At 50.1% G+C, this 13,749-nt stretch overlaps 1 protein-coding gene across 3 annotated transcripts; it reads right to left on the minus strand.

Moving 5' to 3' along the window:
* SFTPD (surfactant protein D) lies at positions 1,488-12,191 on the minus strand. Of its 3 annotated transcripts, XM_018042469.1 has the most exons (9): positions 12,093-12,191; positions 11,204-11,275; positions 10,582-10,783; positions 6,170-6,286; positions 5,781-5,888; positions 5,380-5,487; positions 4,902-5,018; positions 4,202-4,285; positions 1,488-2,078 (listed from the first exon to the last, which is right to left on the minus strand). In XM_018042469.1, the coding sequence occupies exons 3-9, from the start codon at positions 10,778-10,780 to the stop codon at positions 1,702-1,704; spliced, it is 1,110 nt and encodes a 369-aa protein (XP_017897958.1). In that variant the 5' UTR covers positions 10,781-10,783; positions 11,204-11,275; positions 12,093-12,191; the 3' UTR covers positions 1,488-1,701. The 3 variants fall into 3 exon arrangements, with proteins under 3 accessions (XP_017897958.1, XP_017897960.1, XP_017897959.1); XM_018042471.1 differs by lacking the exon at positions 5,380-5,487; XM_018042470.1 differs by lacking the exon at positions 4,202-4,285.

Here is a 13,749-nt window from a genome sequence, read left to right on the forward strand (position 1 = left end):
TTCTTAACCACAGATGTCATTTAAATCTTTCTTTACAGCACTGTGTCAATAAAATCAACTAAATATAAAAATTTTTGATGTAAAACTTTACAGGCTGAAAGTATAAGCTCTGGGGTCATATGGCCTTCTTCAAGAGTGAGCAGTAACACCAGTGCTACCTGTACAAGTTCCCTTCCTCTCTGTGTCTTGGTTTCTTGTCTGTAAAATGAGAAGGTTTTGACTAGATTATCTCTGAGGCAGAGTGGAGACCAACATCCCCAGAACCGCCAGGCAGGAAGAGGTCTGGGGATGAAACTGAATATGGCTCTACACCCTCTTTGCCTGAGATTTCAAAAGTGATTACGATTGTGCAGATGGTATATTCTCCCATGAGCCAATGGCAGTCACATTGTCAAGGGTAGAGAGAGATCCTGGGTATTCAAGAGTGAGGGTCCTACTGTGTGTAAGGCCACTCAATCTGGCCAGAGAAGCTGGTACCTTCCTGCCAGGTCATCCCTCTTTACCTGTGCAGCTTCCTAGACTCAGGGCTTGAAGCAAGAGGCAGCCGCTGAGAGACTTCCTGTTAGGGGAAGCACACTGATTGAAACCGCCCACCCTGGCCAGGCACCATAGTAACCATCTGCATGAGTTGTTTTACGACAGGATATCCCGGTAAGGAATACGGAACTAATAAGCCTCCACCAACCGGAAGAGTTCGGGAAAGGTCAAAATGACCACATGTCCAACCACCTCCCAGAATCCTTCTCTCTGGCATTCATCTTGGCTGAACAAGGTGTGCACCACCAGGAAGGACTCTTGAGTTAGAATGATTGGCTAAAGACAACCAGAAACTAATCCCATCAGCATAAAACCCGAGACTGCCAGCCACGTGGCGGAGCAGTTCTTCTGGGTTCCCTTACCCTCCTGCTCTCCACCCGGGTGCCCTTTCCCAATAAAATCTCTTGCTTTGTCAGTGCATGCGTCTCCTCGGACAATTCTTTTCTGAGTGTTAGACAAGAGCCCAGTTTTGGGCCCTGGAAGGGGTCCTCCTTCCTGCAACACTCCCAGCCCCAGGGTGACAGCTTGCATTGGCTAGAGAAGTCCAGGGTTTGGGGAGAGGTCTTGAACAGAACAGTACCTGGGGAGGCATCAATAGAAGGAATTTAAACTATGGGAGAGAATGAGCCCAAGCCTGGAGTAAGTGTGAGGAGAGAAGGGAGCCAGAACTGAGGCTCCCAACCTGCTCCATGGACTGGAGGAGAGGAGGAGAGACGAGGGAAAGAGAGTGATGCTGAGCAACCAGGAAGATAAAACGGCAGGCAGGAGAGGAAAAGGGAAGGAGGCGGAGACAGTGATCAGTGAGGTCAAATGTAACTGATGGTTGGTAGAGATGGAGGGATGAGGCAGAGACACTGGATTTTGCAACAGGGGAGAGTTGGAGAACTTCCTTTAACCCTTGCCCCTGGGAAGGGAGGCTACCCCTCTTTTCCTCTGACAAATCTTTCTTGTGTGAAGCCAGTTTCGAACTTTATTCTGAGGGATGTATTCCATAGGAGCCCTGCCTCTGGCCTTATCCTGTGGCTCTGTGGAGAAGCCCTGGCAAGCAGAGGGTCACCGTTTTATTGAAACACTGGAAAAATGCAGCTCTGGGCACTGCACCCGCCTCCCCAGCACACACTGTGTGTGTGTGTGTGTGTGTGTGTGTGTGTGTGTGTGAGGAGCTCAGAACTCGCAGATCACGAGGCGCTGTTCTCCGCAGACCTTGTCATTCCACTTGCCATTGGGAAAGATCTCCACACAGTTCTCTGAGCCGCCATCATTGTTGGGCTCCTGGGGGGCCCAGTTGGAATAGACCAGGGGCTCCCCCGTGGGGTAGATGAAAGTACCCTCCTTCCTGGTATCGGTCATGCTCAGGAAAGCAGCCTTGTTCTGGGCTGTGGCCAGCTGAGTCAAGGCCTCGTTCTCAGCTGCAGAACGTGGGGAGGGCAGCTGTCCTCCAGCCTGTGTGCAGACCTGCTGGGCATCCTGAAACGTTTTTTCAGAGCCTGCCGTCTTAAAGATCTTCTCCCCGACACTCCGGCCATCAGGGAAGAGCACCGCTAGGGGAAGAGGAGAGTCAGGCTGTGGATGCGGCGGCACCTAGACCTTGTGTTCCAACCAGAATCCCCAGCCTCCCATCCGGGTACCAGGGCACCAGATGGGAAGAAAGTGAGGCACTTGGTTCTGAGCAGCCCTGGCTCCACAATGTGCCCTGTGATGGTGCCGTGGTCTCCAGGTACAGGTGAGGACCCCGGAACTCAGGTGCTTATGTAAGAGGCCCAAAGTCGCCCAGCTGTCAGGTGTAGACAAGGATCAGACCTTGCTGGAGGTAACACTAAAGCTTGCACTTTCTGTTCCTCCCTGTGTTGCATGCCAGAATCAAGTTTTCAGTTACTGGGTAGGAGGGAAATGACACCATGCAGTCCAGGGCAGTTCCTGGAATTGTGGAAAACATCATACGGGCTCACTCCAATCCCTCCATGATGATCGGGCGCGTGGGGTTGTCACAGGGAGTTGTGTGCTGTCTGAAGGCATGAGGGGAAGGAGAGGACGGGGGTGCCTCTGAGAACAGCCTAATATTGGGCTCGACATGCTTGTGATGCAAGTCACTCAGTGTCCCTGGACCACTGGGCAGTGTGTGTAGGAACAGTGGGCAGGATGGGATCAGCACTAAAGACAACCCTGTTTTGGATCCAGAAGACCATGTGTTCATCCTCACCTTGGCAATGATGCTCCAGGTGGACACAAGAAAGTCACTTCCCTTTTCAGGGTCTCATTACTTATTTCTAAGGTAGGGGTATACAGTATAAGAGTATCCTCTGTGTGATGTAAGTATCTCTTCTTATTATAACCCGTCCCCATCACTCTGACTTCTACGGTCATACATGGAAACTTTTAGGGCTCCCTGGACTGTTTAGGAACCCAGGCTGCACCCTGACCATCTGCCCTTCTCTGAGTAGCTTCAACAGGGACTCAGGGAACAGATTCTCTGGGGGGTCAGGACGGCACCCAGATCAGCCCTGAACAAGGTCAGTGTGAAGCCATGTGACACTACTGGGCTTACAGCCCATGCATCTGGGTGGGTGTGTACTTGTATCAGTGAATACGCCCATGTGTCTATCCGAAGATACATGGGCAGACTTAAGGTCCATCTGGATAGGAGAGCCTGTGCATACACGGTGCTCATGTATGTAGATGGTGTCGCACAGGTGGTGGTGTTTAGGTACAGATGTGCGTAGCCAGTGCATGTGCCCAAGCCCTCTTGGTGTGCATCAGTGTGCACATGCGGGAGTAAATATGTATGCAGATATGCTTGTGGAAGGAGGAGACATACCAAACACTGGCAACTCTCATTCTTAACTACTTTGGTACTTAGCTGGCTAGAGTCCTTAGAAGCCAACAATACGTCTCACCAGATCAGCCTCCTCTATGCTCTGCTCCTTCAGAAAATGTTTGATCAATCACTGAGTTTGGATGAATGATGTGAATGCAAAGCTGTCGTCAGGGAGAGCAGAGAAGGAGGAGGGGCAGTTGGTGGAGAGTCCCAGGGCACAGGGCACTCGGGCATGTGCTGCAGGAGGCCTCTGCCTGCTTAGGATCCAGGCCTAGGGAAGAATCTCTGCCTTAAACTCCACAAGAGGTGCGGGGGAGTCCAGCACTGGCCAGACACTGGAGGCAGCCTGCTCCTGCCAGACCTGGGGGCATGTTTAGGGAGAGATACTTGGAGGCCACACACTAAGGACAGGTCCCCAGCAGCCTTGAACCCCACATGAAGCATCCCAGCCCCATTCCCATGATCAGGTATGGATTCTCTGCTGCCCTGGGCTGTGTGGCTGCTTCTCTATGCACTTGCATACCTGGCCCCACAGAAGAAAGACAAGGGTTGGGTATCCCCTCGTCTGTCGTAGGCACCTGCCCAGGGTATGCTGGGATAAGGTCTGCTGAACTGGTGACAATGAACACTTCCTCCTCCTTGTTCCGTGTGTCTACTTGCAGTTCCTGGAGCACGGATCTGTCCCAGCCCTCTCCTCAGCCCCACTCCTGCTCCAGGTCAACGTCCAGTCCCAATCATGGTCCCAGCAAGTCCAGTTTAGACCCAAGCCCAGCGAACCGTAAGCCAAGCCCAGACTAAGTCTGAGGCCCATGATCAGGGACTGGCTCAGGGTCAGGTCCAGGAACTCACCTTTCTTATACTGAGAGAAGGCATTCTGGAGGCTTTGTAGCTGTCCCTCTAAGGTTCCCACCCGCTGCCTGAGAGCATTGACCTCTGCAGGAGAGAGAGGCCAAGTGAAGACAAATCCAGAACAGCCTGGGGTCACTCAGAGCCCAGGACTCAAGGAAAGAGTGTCCAGGTGGAGATGCAACTTGGGGGTGGGGTAAGAAGTTAGAACAGAGGCCTAGAAAGCCTACCTCTGCTGACCTAGCTGGCCTCTGCGTCCATGGGATTTCCTGTGGTTCTCTTCTGAACAGTATCTCCTGAGCAGGTCCCTGCACCTCACTGACTGTGAACCAGATATCATTTTAATTCCAAATTCTAGGAATCTGATAGCACTTCCTTTTGTATCGCAGGGGGTGGTATGGTTGTAGGAAAGGAATACACAATGGATGGAAAATACATCCATTGAGTTATTTGCTGTTCAGGGTTATCTGATGAACTGGAGAGGCAGGTTTGCTTGTCATAAAGATCAGATAGAAAATCTGCTCAGGTTGTCCTCCAGCGAGTCATAGAGGCTAAGCCCAGAGTCCACCTCGCCATATACCCTGTCAACTTTTCCTGCTTGGACCCCCACTTGTAAGTAAACAGGTTACCTGAGAGGAGAGCTGAGCTGAATAAGGCCTCCTCCCTGCCCCACACCCTAATGGGGCCCCCAGGGCTTCCTTACCTGCAAGCCCACTCTCACCCTTTGCTCCTCTTTCTCCAGGAGTACCTCTGTCCCCCTTCAGTCCTGGGGGGCCCCTGGCACCTGAAGACCCCTGTGGACCGATGGCTCCAGCAGGCCCTGGGATCAGAGAAGTAGAAATGGGTGAGTGCTGAACATATATTTTAGCATTTTCATACCCACTCCCCACCTCCAAACATGGACTTCCTATCCCCCAGCCATACACCCTCCACCTTTACAAATGTCCCTCAGTGCCTGGATCCTCTCCTTGCATCCTCTCTGTACACTGACAGTCCCTTAACCCGACAACCAGCCTTCCCTGAATACAGACAGTTCCTGCTGTTCATACCACCCTCTTCCTAGAGACAGACAGTTCCCAGAACCCAACACTGGCTCTCTCCCTAGAATGCCAGCTCTGACCTGAAGGGTAGTGGGGGTGGGCACAGGGGAACATAAGCCCAGCCGCACATCCATTGCTCACCTGCCAGCCCCGCAGGTCCAGGGGCTCCGGGCTGACCAGGGGCACCTCTCTCTCCTTTGAGACCTGCGGGGCCTGGGGAGCCCTGCATGCCTGGGGCACCCACTCCTCCTGCAGAAGGAACACGCTGAGAAACACGGCTGAGAGTGTGCTCAGCAGGTACCATTTCCTGAGCAGTGCAGCTTGTCACCCACAGCTCCAGGTGAGAGAGTGACCCGGGAGACGGCTCCTGACTGCTTGGTCTCCTCTAGGAAATTCAGTCAGTGTGGGAATGTCTGCCAGGCCTACCAGGCGCAGAGGTTCCAGGCTTTCCAGGCACTGTGCACATACCCTGGTCCCCACCAAGGCTGCCAACGTCACCCCTCCCTTCTCCCTCCGCAATCTGCCACATACCACCCTCCTACCTTTGGGCCCAGGTTCTCCTTTGGGGCCTGGTGTGCCTGGAGGTCCCGTGCTCCCCTGCCTCCCTGAGGGGCCCTCTCTTCCAGCTGGACCAGGCATACCTGTAGGCCCTGGGAAAAAGGACCAGCGTGGTTAGTGACACTGAATCTCCTTGGAAGTGGGAGTGCATAAAAGATGAGGCTATAATAGAAATCAGACAGGCAGCCTCCTCCTAAAGATGTTGCCCTCACTCTCCACCCTCCCCAGAAGCTCCAGTCTTCCCTGAAATAACCCCAAGCCACCTTGAGAATGACCTTCCTCTTCCTGGGGCAGAATCTGTGCACTCCTACTGCCATGGCCTAGCGGCAGCATGCCATCTGCAGACACCTGCATTCCATGCCCAGCTGCTCACCAGGTGGTCCAGTGTCTCCCTTTAGTCCAGGTTCTCCAGCAGAGCCATTGTCTCCTTTCGGCCCAGTGGGGCCAGCTGGTCCTGGCATTCCTGCTTGTCCTGCTAGTCCTGGTGAACCTGTGGCAGAAAAAAATGAACATACAGCTGACCCAGCCTAGGAGGAGCCAGCTGCCTTCAGAGTCAGGGCCCTGGCATTCCTTCAGGGTTCTGTAGGGTGTAGACACTCCCCGTTCAGGTGACTGGTCCAGTGGTGATGCAGGGAATGCGTGTTCACATCTCCATTTTACAGGAGAAGGAACAGGCTTGCAGAACTGGAGGCAGATCCAGACCAAGATTTGCCTGACTTTGCATACAATGCACCTGCCCCTGCCCCAAGGCCACCGTATTTATGGCAGGTAAGTCTGTCAGCTCTTACTCTGGACCATGGACTCCCTGCTGTCCCCCATCCCAAAACCAAAGGTTTCTGTCAGAAATGACACCTGACAGTAACCACCAGAGAAACAGAAAGCAAAAGCACGACGAGCTGTCACCTCACACCTCTCAGAATGGCTGTTGTCAGACAGCAAATAGGAAGCGCTGGAGAAGGAGAGAAAAGGAAAGCTCTGTGCAGTAGGGATGCGAACTGGAACAGCCACTGTGGAGACAGTATGGAGGTTTCTCAGAAAGTTAAAACTCGAGCTACCGTATAATCCATCAATTCCACTTCTGAGCATTCAACTAAAGAAAACGGAAACACTAACCTGAAAAGATATATGCACCCCCAAGTTAATTACAGCGTCGTTCATGGTGGACCAGACATGGATGCAGCCTAGAGCCCAAGTATCTGTGGATGGATGAACGGGTGTAGAAAGTGCAGGGTGCACATACAATGGAACATCATTCAGGCATAAAGGGAATGAAATCCTGCTATTTGCAGCAACCTGGTGAACCCTGAAGGCACTGTGCTTAGTGGAATAAGTCACAGAGAAGGGGGCACTATACGATCTCACTCATATGTGAAATCTAAGAAAACAAATGAACAAAAACGACATACTCACAGATACAGAGAACAGATTTGTGGTTGCTAGAGGTGGGGTTGAGAAGTGGGCAGAATGGATAGAAATCTTCAAAAGGTACAAGGGTCCAGTTAAAAAACAATTGAGTCCCAGGAATACAGCGTACAGCGAAGTTACTATAGTTAGTAATCCTGGGTTGCATGCTTGAACATTGCTGAGCAAGCAGATCTTAAAAGTTATCATCACATACAAACTGTAACTATGTGTATTGATGACATTGACATGACTTATTGTGACATCACTTCACAATATATGCAAATATGAAATCATTATGATATACATCTGAATCTATTATAGATAAATTCTATTTTAATATAAAGAGAAAAAACTATGTAACATGTTTTTAAAATTAAAGAAGATAGTCAAAATTAATGTGCATCATCAAGTGATGAATGTAGGCTATAAATACTCTATTTAGTTTGAATCAGTTTCTTCAACATGTCCACGCTTGTGTCAGGCATGTGCACATGTAACACACATTGAAAAAACCACAAGAAGAGCACACACAAGTGTTAACAGTTATTTTTTCTAAGGAGCACAATTAGGTAATTTTAATTTTCTTCTTTTTGTGATTAGTGATCACATGTTAATTGTTTTGTAAAAATGATCGAACATTTAAAAATCACATTACTTTAAGAAGGATGCCTAAGTCTGAAATTATGAGAGATTTACCTTCAAAGACTAAAGGGAGAAATGGCTATTGATTCAAGAATTATACACTCAATTCTGTGAGCTTGGTTATTCTTTTTTCATTGAGATGAAATTCACATAATATAAAAATAACCATTTTTTTTTTTCTTTACTGTGATGTGTAACTTGCAGGATCTTAGGTCCCCAATCAGGGACAGAACCTGAGGTCTGGCAGTGAGAACACCGAGTCCTAACCACTGGACCTCCAGGAGTTTCCTATAATTAGTCATTTAAAGTATGTGATCCAGTGGCATTTAGAGCATTGACATAATTGTGCAACTACCACTTCTCTTTAGTTTAAAACTATTTCATTAATCCCAAAGAAAACCTCATACCCATTTATCACTTCGTCCCTTCCTCCTCCCAGGCCCTGGCTACCACTATGAAGCTGCCTGTCTCTGTTATCTATTCTGGATATTTTATATAAAGACATACAATGTGTAACCCATTGTGTCTGCCGTTTTAAACTAGGAGTGACATTCTTGAGGCTCATCCAAATTGTAACACATCTCAGTCCTTCATTCTGGTCTATGGCTGAGAAATGTTCTATAGTATGAATGCAATACATTTTCTTTATTCATTCACCATGCATAAATCTTGATAGACACTTGGGTTGTTTCCATGTTTTGACTGTTGTGAGTAAGCATCTATGTGCAAAAAGACAACGAAAGAAATCTGTCGGATACTACTAACTTGTTCATTCACTTATTTATTCATTTCCTCATTATTTCATTTCTCTGTTCACTGAGAAACTATCTGTGGAACATCACTTTCTGCCTAGTACTGAGCAGGAAGTACACGTTAGCACCAGGTCCTGGTCTGCAAGGAATTTATCATCAAGTTTTAAACTGTGAGGCACAGGTAACAAGTGAAGAAAACAGCTTATGAGATGTCCCTCGTCCCATCCCAGTACCCCCAACCCATGGACACACACGTACTCATAGGAAACAGGACTTCAAGGCTGAAGAGGATTCAGAGACCTGGAGAGGGGAGATGACATTTCAGATCTGGAAACCACTCCCCCAGGGTAAGAAGGGCCAGGCTTGCCTGGGCCAAGACTGTGCAGGTGGCAAGAGCCTCTGTGCTGGACATTGTGTCTTGCTCTTAGCTCCAATTCTCACTAGGCAATCAATGGGAGCCCGGAGGATGGGCCCTGCATCCCAGAACCCCTGGTGCACTGTGCTCAGGTAGAGACACCTGGTCCCTGGCTTAGCCTTTCCTGGGCTCCCCCCTGGCAGGGGAGGGCAGCAGGAACCCTGGAAGCAAGTCACTCCTTAGAAGGGAGCATGAGAGGTTGCCCATCCTTTGCACAACCATGGAGGCCGTGAGAGCAGGGAGGGAGAAGAAGGGATACTTTTCATTTCAGGGCCTCTCGGGGAGCTAGAGAGACCTGGCACCTTGAATACCACCCCTCCTCTGAGATTACTTCTAGGAGGCCTTCTCAAGCCCCAGCCCATTCATGTTAGAAGCTGCTCTCTTTCTAAAAGGCAGATAGATACTTGTCTCTTACCCTACAAATCCTGGGGATGTTATGTATTCTTTTCAGCTTTAATGTTGTTCATTTCTTTCCTCCAATCAAAACACAAACTTCAGAAAGATAAAAGACCTCATTGATCCCCCATAGCCCTGGCCCAGGGCCATGGTGGTCCCCTTGTCCTTGTTGCTGGTTCATCAAATTCTCACTTCTTGCCAGTAAAAACCAGATCTTCTCCTGTGAGGCAGTGTTTCCAGAAAATTCCCTTAATAATCAATACATTTGGAAACCTCAGGAGAATTCAGCTGGTTGGTACAGCAGAAGGATAAACTATCTTGAAGACCCACCAAAAAAATGAAGCCTTGGCTCAATTCTTTGTCACTGTGTGGTCGATATTATTCTCATCCATAGATGATTAAACTGAAACTTACAATACTGTCATCAGTTCAAAAATATTTAACATTCTCCAGAGGCAACATTTAATATGAATGAAGAACAGTTAAGTTTTGGAGTATGTGTACTCAGTCGCATTGGACTCTTTGTGGGTTGTAGTCTGACAGATTCCTCTGTCCATGATATTCTCTAGGCAATAACAGAGTGAGTTGCCATTTTCTATCCAGGGGATTGTCCCAACCGTGGCATCAAACCCACATCTCCTATGTCTCCTACATGAGTGTACTAAGGCACTTCAGTCGTGTGCAACCCAGTGGCCCAAAGCCCGCCAGGCTCCTCTGTCCATGGGATTCTCCAAGCAAGCATACAGGGGAGGGTTGCCATGCCCTCCTCCAGGGGACCTCCTGACCCAGGGATGGAACCTGCATCTCTTACATCCCCTTCACTGGCAGTCAGGGTTTTGCCACTAGCACCACTTGGTAAGCCCAATGAGTTCTGCAGCAGGGGACTCCAAATACCAGTCATCCGCTCATTGTTTGTACATTCTTGGGGTGGTTGGGGTCAGAAGATCCTAGGGGAGGAATCAGCACAGGTGGTTATGGAGCTGGGGACTTGGGCAAGCCAGTCTTTGCCAACCAGTAAAGCCATGTCTCAGGTGGACTGAAGATCTGGGGGAAACCCAGCCACTTGGAAAGACCATCTTCAAGGTTTCCACAGCAGAAGATTCAGAGTTTTGGGGTTGGTTACAATTCCAGTGCCCACCCCTTCCCACCAGGACAAGTCCATGGACCCAGTTCTACCTGGATCTCCCTTCTCTCCCCGGGGGCCTTCTCTCCCATCTCGTCCATCACGACCAGGCAAGCCACCCTCCGGGGGGCTACACATAACCAGGGTACAGGCGTTGGCCAGTGTTTTCTGGGAATAGAACGTCATTTCTGCTCCCAGGGATCTCCAGGGCTGTGTGAGCAGGAGCAGCACGGAGAGAGGGAGGAGAAGCATGTCCTAGGCAGAGGAACAGAGAGAGGGGCTGCTCTTGGTCCAAGGACAAGGATTAGGGCTGGCCCAGCTCCTGGAGGGCAGGAGAAGCCCTTCCCCTATCTCCCCTCCCATCCTCTGGGGCCAAGAGTAGCAGGGCTCCGAAAGCAGGTTAGGGAAAGTTAGGATAAGGTCTGGCCAGGGAGGACATGAGCGGACCAGTCAGGCCTCTGACCTGGCCTGCCAGCACATGACTCTACTCTCAGATGCTCTGTGTCATCCCTCTTTGGGCTTGTCATCCCTGCCAGGGGCACTGTGACCAGGGTGTAGAATTCCTCACTGAGGCCACCGTCACACCAGAAGGGACTCACTGAGGGGCCTCAGGTGGGACCCTTCCCTCTCTGGGCCTCTTTATCCCTTTTTATACCAGTAAGTCCATTGCTTTACCTCTTACAATGCTGGCTTGTTTCCTCTCACTTGCTGCTCTGGACAGGCTAGGACTGGAGTCTGCAGCGCTATCTGAAAGAAAAAGCCAGAGTGCTAATTCTTGGTAAGGTCTGTCCTGAGCACAGAATGGGGCATGACTGCTTATTTTCCAGGATTTGTCATTCCTGGGCTCCACCAGGAAAGTTCCTGGCACACCTAGCATGCCTGCCCAGGCCTCCTGAAAGGGCTTGGGACAGGGGCCTCATGGAAGAGGGGACCTGTGAGATGGGTGCCATCAGGGGGAGGCTGGCTTCAGAGGAGGAAAGCCAATGTCCAACAGAGCTTCCAGTCACCATCAGAAAGGGACTCAGGAGCTAAGTGAGATCAGGGTGCAGGACATGGGTCACTTCCAGTGTTGGGCTTCTTTCCTCTCTCAGAGAAACTGTAAAGTTTTGAGCATGGAAAAGAATCATGGGAGGTGCAGAAATGTGGAAGAAAGCCCGAGGGAGCTGTGTAAATGACCAAGGGTTGCCAAGCAGGCTGAGGTAGTGGGAGGGAAGGGGTTTCCTGGTCAGAGAAGTGCTTCCTTCCAAGAGGAAGATGACATGCACTTTCCAAAGGGACTGCCAGACAATGGCATCAGAGATCTGGTTGGATATCACATCCAACTCTCCCTCTCTGGAGAGTTGGAAACACGTCTGGAGAGTTGAAAACACATCTGGAAACACATCTCCCACCAAACAAAGGGAGCAGAATGAAGAGCTCCCCTTATTACCCCATTTTCTCCCACCACCAGCACTGAACCACCTAGAGAAGGTCTACACACACCCTGCCTTCTTCACCCACCCACATAGGCAGGGAGATATTCACCAGACATGGGAAAACAAGAGGCAAGGACAGAGACACTCACAGTTGTTTCCTGCAGGGCTCTAGCACGTCCAGGCAAATTAGAGTTCCTGGGCGAGAACTGGCTCCTTATACCTGTCCTGTAACCTGACTCTCAGCCCGTTTCGTGAAAACTCTCTTCAAGAAGTAGGTAATTTCCTTCCTTGTTGACTCACTCAACTGCACCCTCTCCTGGCTTCTGGACACCTGCTACTGAAATTCATAGGACTACACACACCTTAGAGTTCAAAGAGCACCCTCAGCCCAGGATCTCATCAGGACCTCACTGCAGCCCTGTGAGTAAAGTGGCAGCATCAGTGTCTGTGTTTCACGGATGTCCAGGAATCCAAGGTTCAGAGAAGACCAGCAAGCTGCACAATGACCTAGAGCTCTTGCAAAAGCAGACTGCCTTTGCCGAGTCCAAGATACAGCACCCGCTGCGCCCACTTCTCTTCCACCTTCATCTCAACATTACTGCTCAGATGCTAGGAAAGAGCTGGGAGCTGCTTGGCCAAACTGAGCAAAGTGGGGCAGGTGAAGGGCTGCTGAGGCAACAGCCTGTGGGAGACAGCGTCTGGGGGAGCTGCCATCTGGCAGGGGTCACTCTTTTGCTTTCTGCTATAGATCTAGGACAACGCTCCACTTGCCTCAAGATGGCTTTCCATGCTCTCTGTTCATCCCCTGCCCAGCCCTCCTTCACTCACCTGACTATCCAATTCTCTTAATTACAGGGTTTAACGGTAATCGCCTACATACTTGCTGCCCCAGACACTGGTTTCCCTGGTACCTGATAAACAAACTGATGTCAACTCTCTGTTAGACTGGGGGGTTCCTCCCTCAAACGGTTAAGATTGCCTCCATGCCCTTTCTGTTCTCGCTGAACATGGTTGCGCTAAGACTCTTCTCTTTTGGACATTAAGATTCCTTATCTAATAAGCCATGGATGTCTTTGCCCCTGTCTCCCAGCTCTTGCTTCGGTCTCAAGGTTGGGCATCAACACGCGTGCACACCCGCAGGGTGCAGCCCAACAATTGGTGAGTCAGCCAGAAAGCTGCAGATAATCCAGTGAGTGCTGAGATGTTGGAGAATGAGGACAGGGAAGGGAAAATTGTGGGGATAATCCCGGGGCTCATTCCCCTAGCACGTGGGTTCATGTGAGAGATATCTTTCTCTTCCATTAAACTGATGACATCCTATTAACCTCAGAGGCTCTTCCAGTTTAAAAGTAGCAGCCTGGGCTTGTGCTTCACCTGACTGCCTGGGAGGGCTTGTGATACTGGAAAAACACAAGAGCCTTTCTGGTTTTATTGTTTTCTACAAAATACGAACATACCCCTAACCCACCACCCCTAAACAATTACAGGCTTTAGGGACACTAACTGGGGCAGCTTGTGAATTGGCCATGGTTGGTTACCCTGAAGGGTTTGGTTGGGACCTGTGGCAATGGCGAAATAAAAAGAGTACCCTCTGGGCTTCTGGTCCCAGGTGTGGGAGGGGGCAGAGCAGGGATATGGTGTCAAGGAACACAGCTCTATGCAGCCTACATGCTTTACAACAGGTGGAAGCTGTTACAGTGGGCCTACTCAAGTTTGCTGAGCAATGCAGAAAAACACCACTTAGTGGCCATGAGGTTCAGGAATGAGCTGATAAAAATGTCATACCCTGGCGTTTCCACCTGTCCT

Source organism: Capra hircus, chromosome 28 (genome assembly GCF_001704415.2).
Source record: "Capra hircus breed San Clemente chromosome 28, ASM170441v1, whole genome shotgun sequence".
Lineage (NCBI taxonomy): Eukaryota > Metazoa > Chordata > Mammalia > Artiodactyla > Bovidae > Capra > Capra hircus.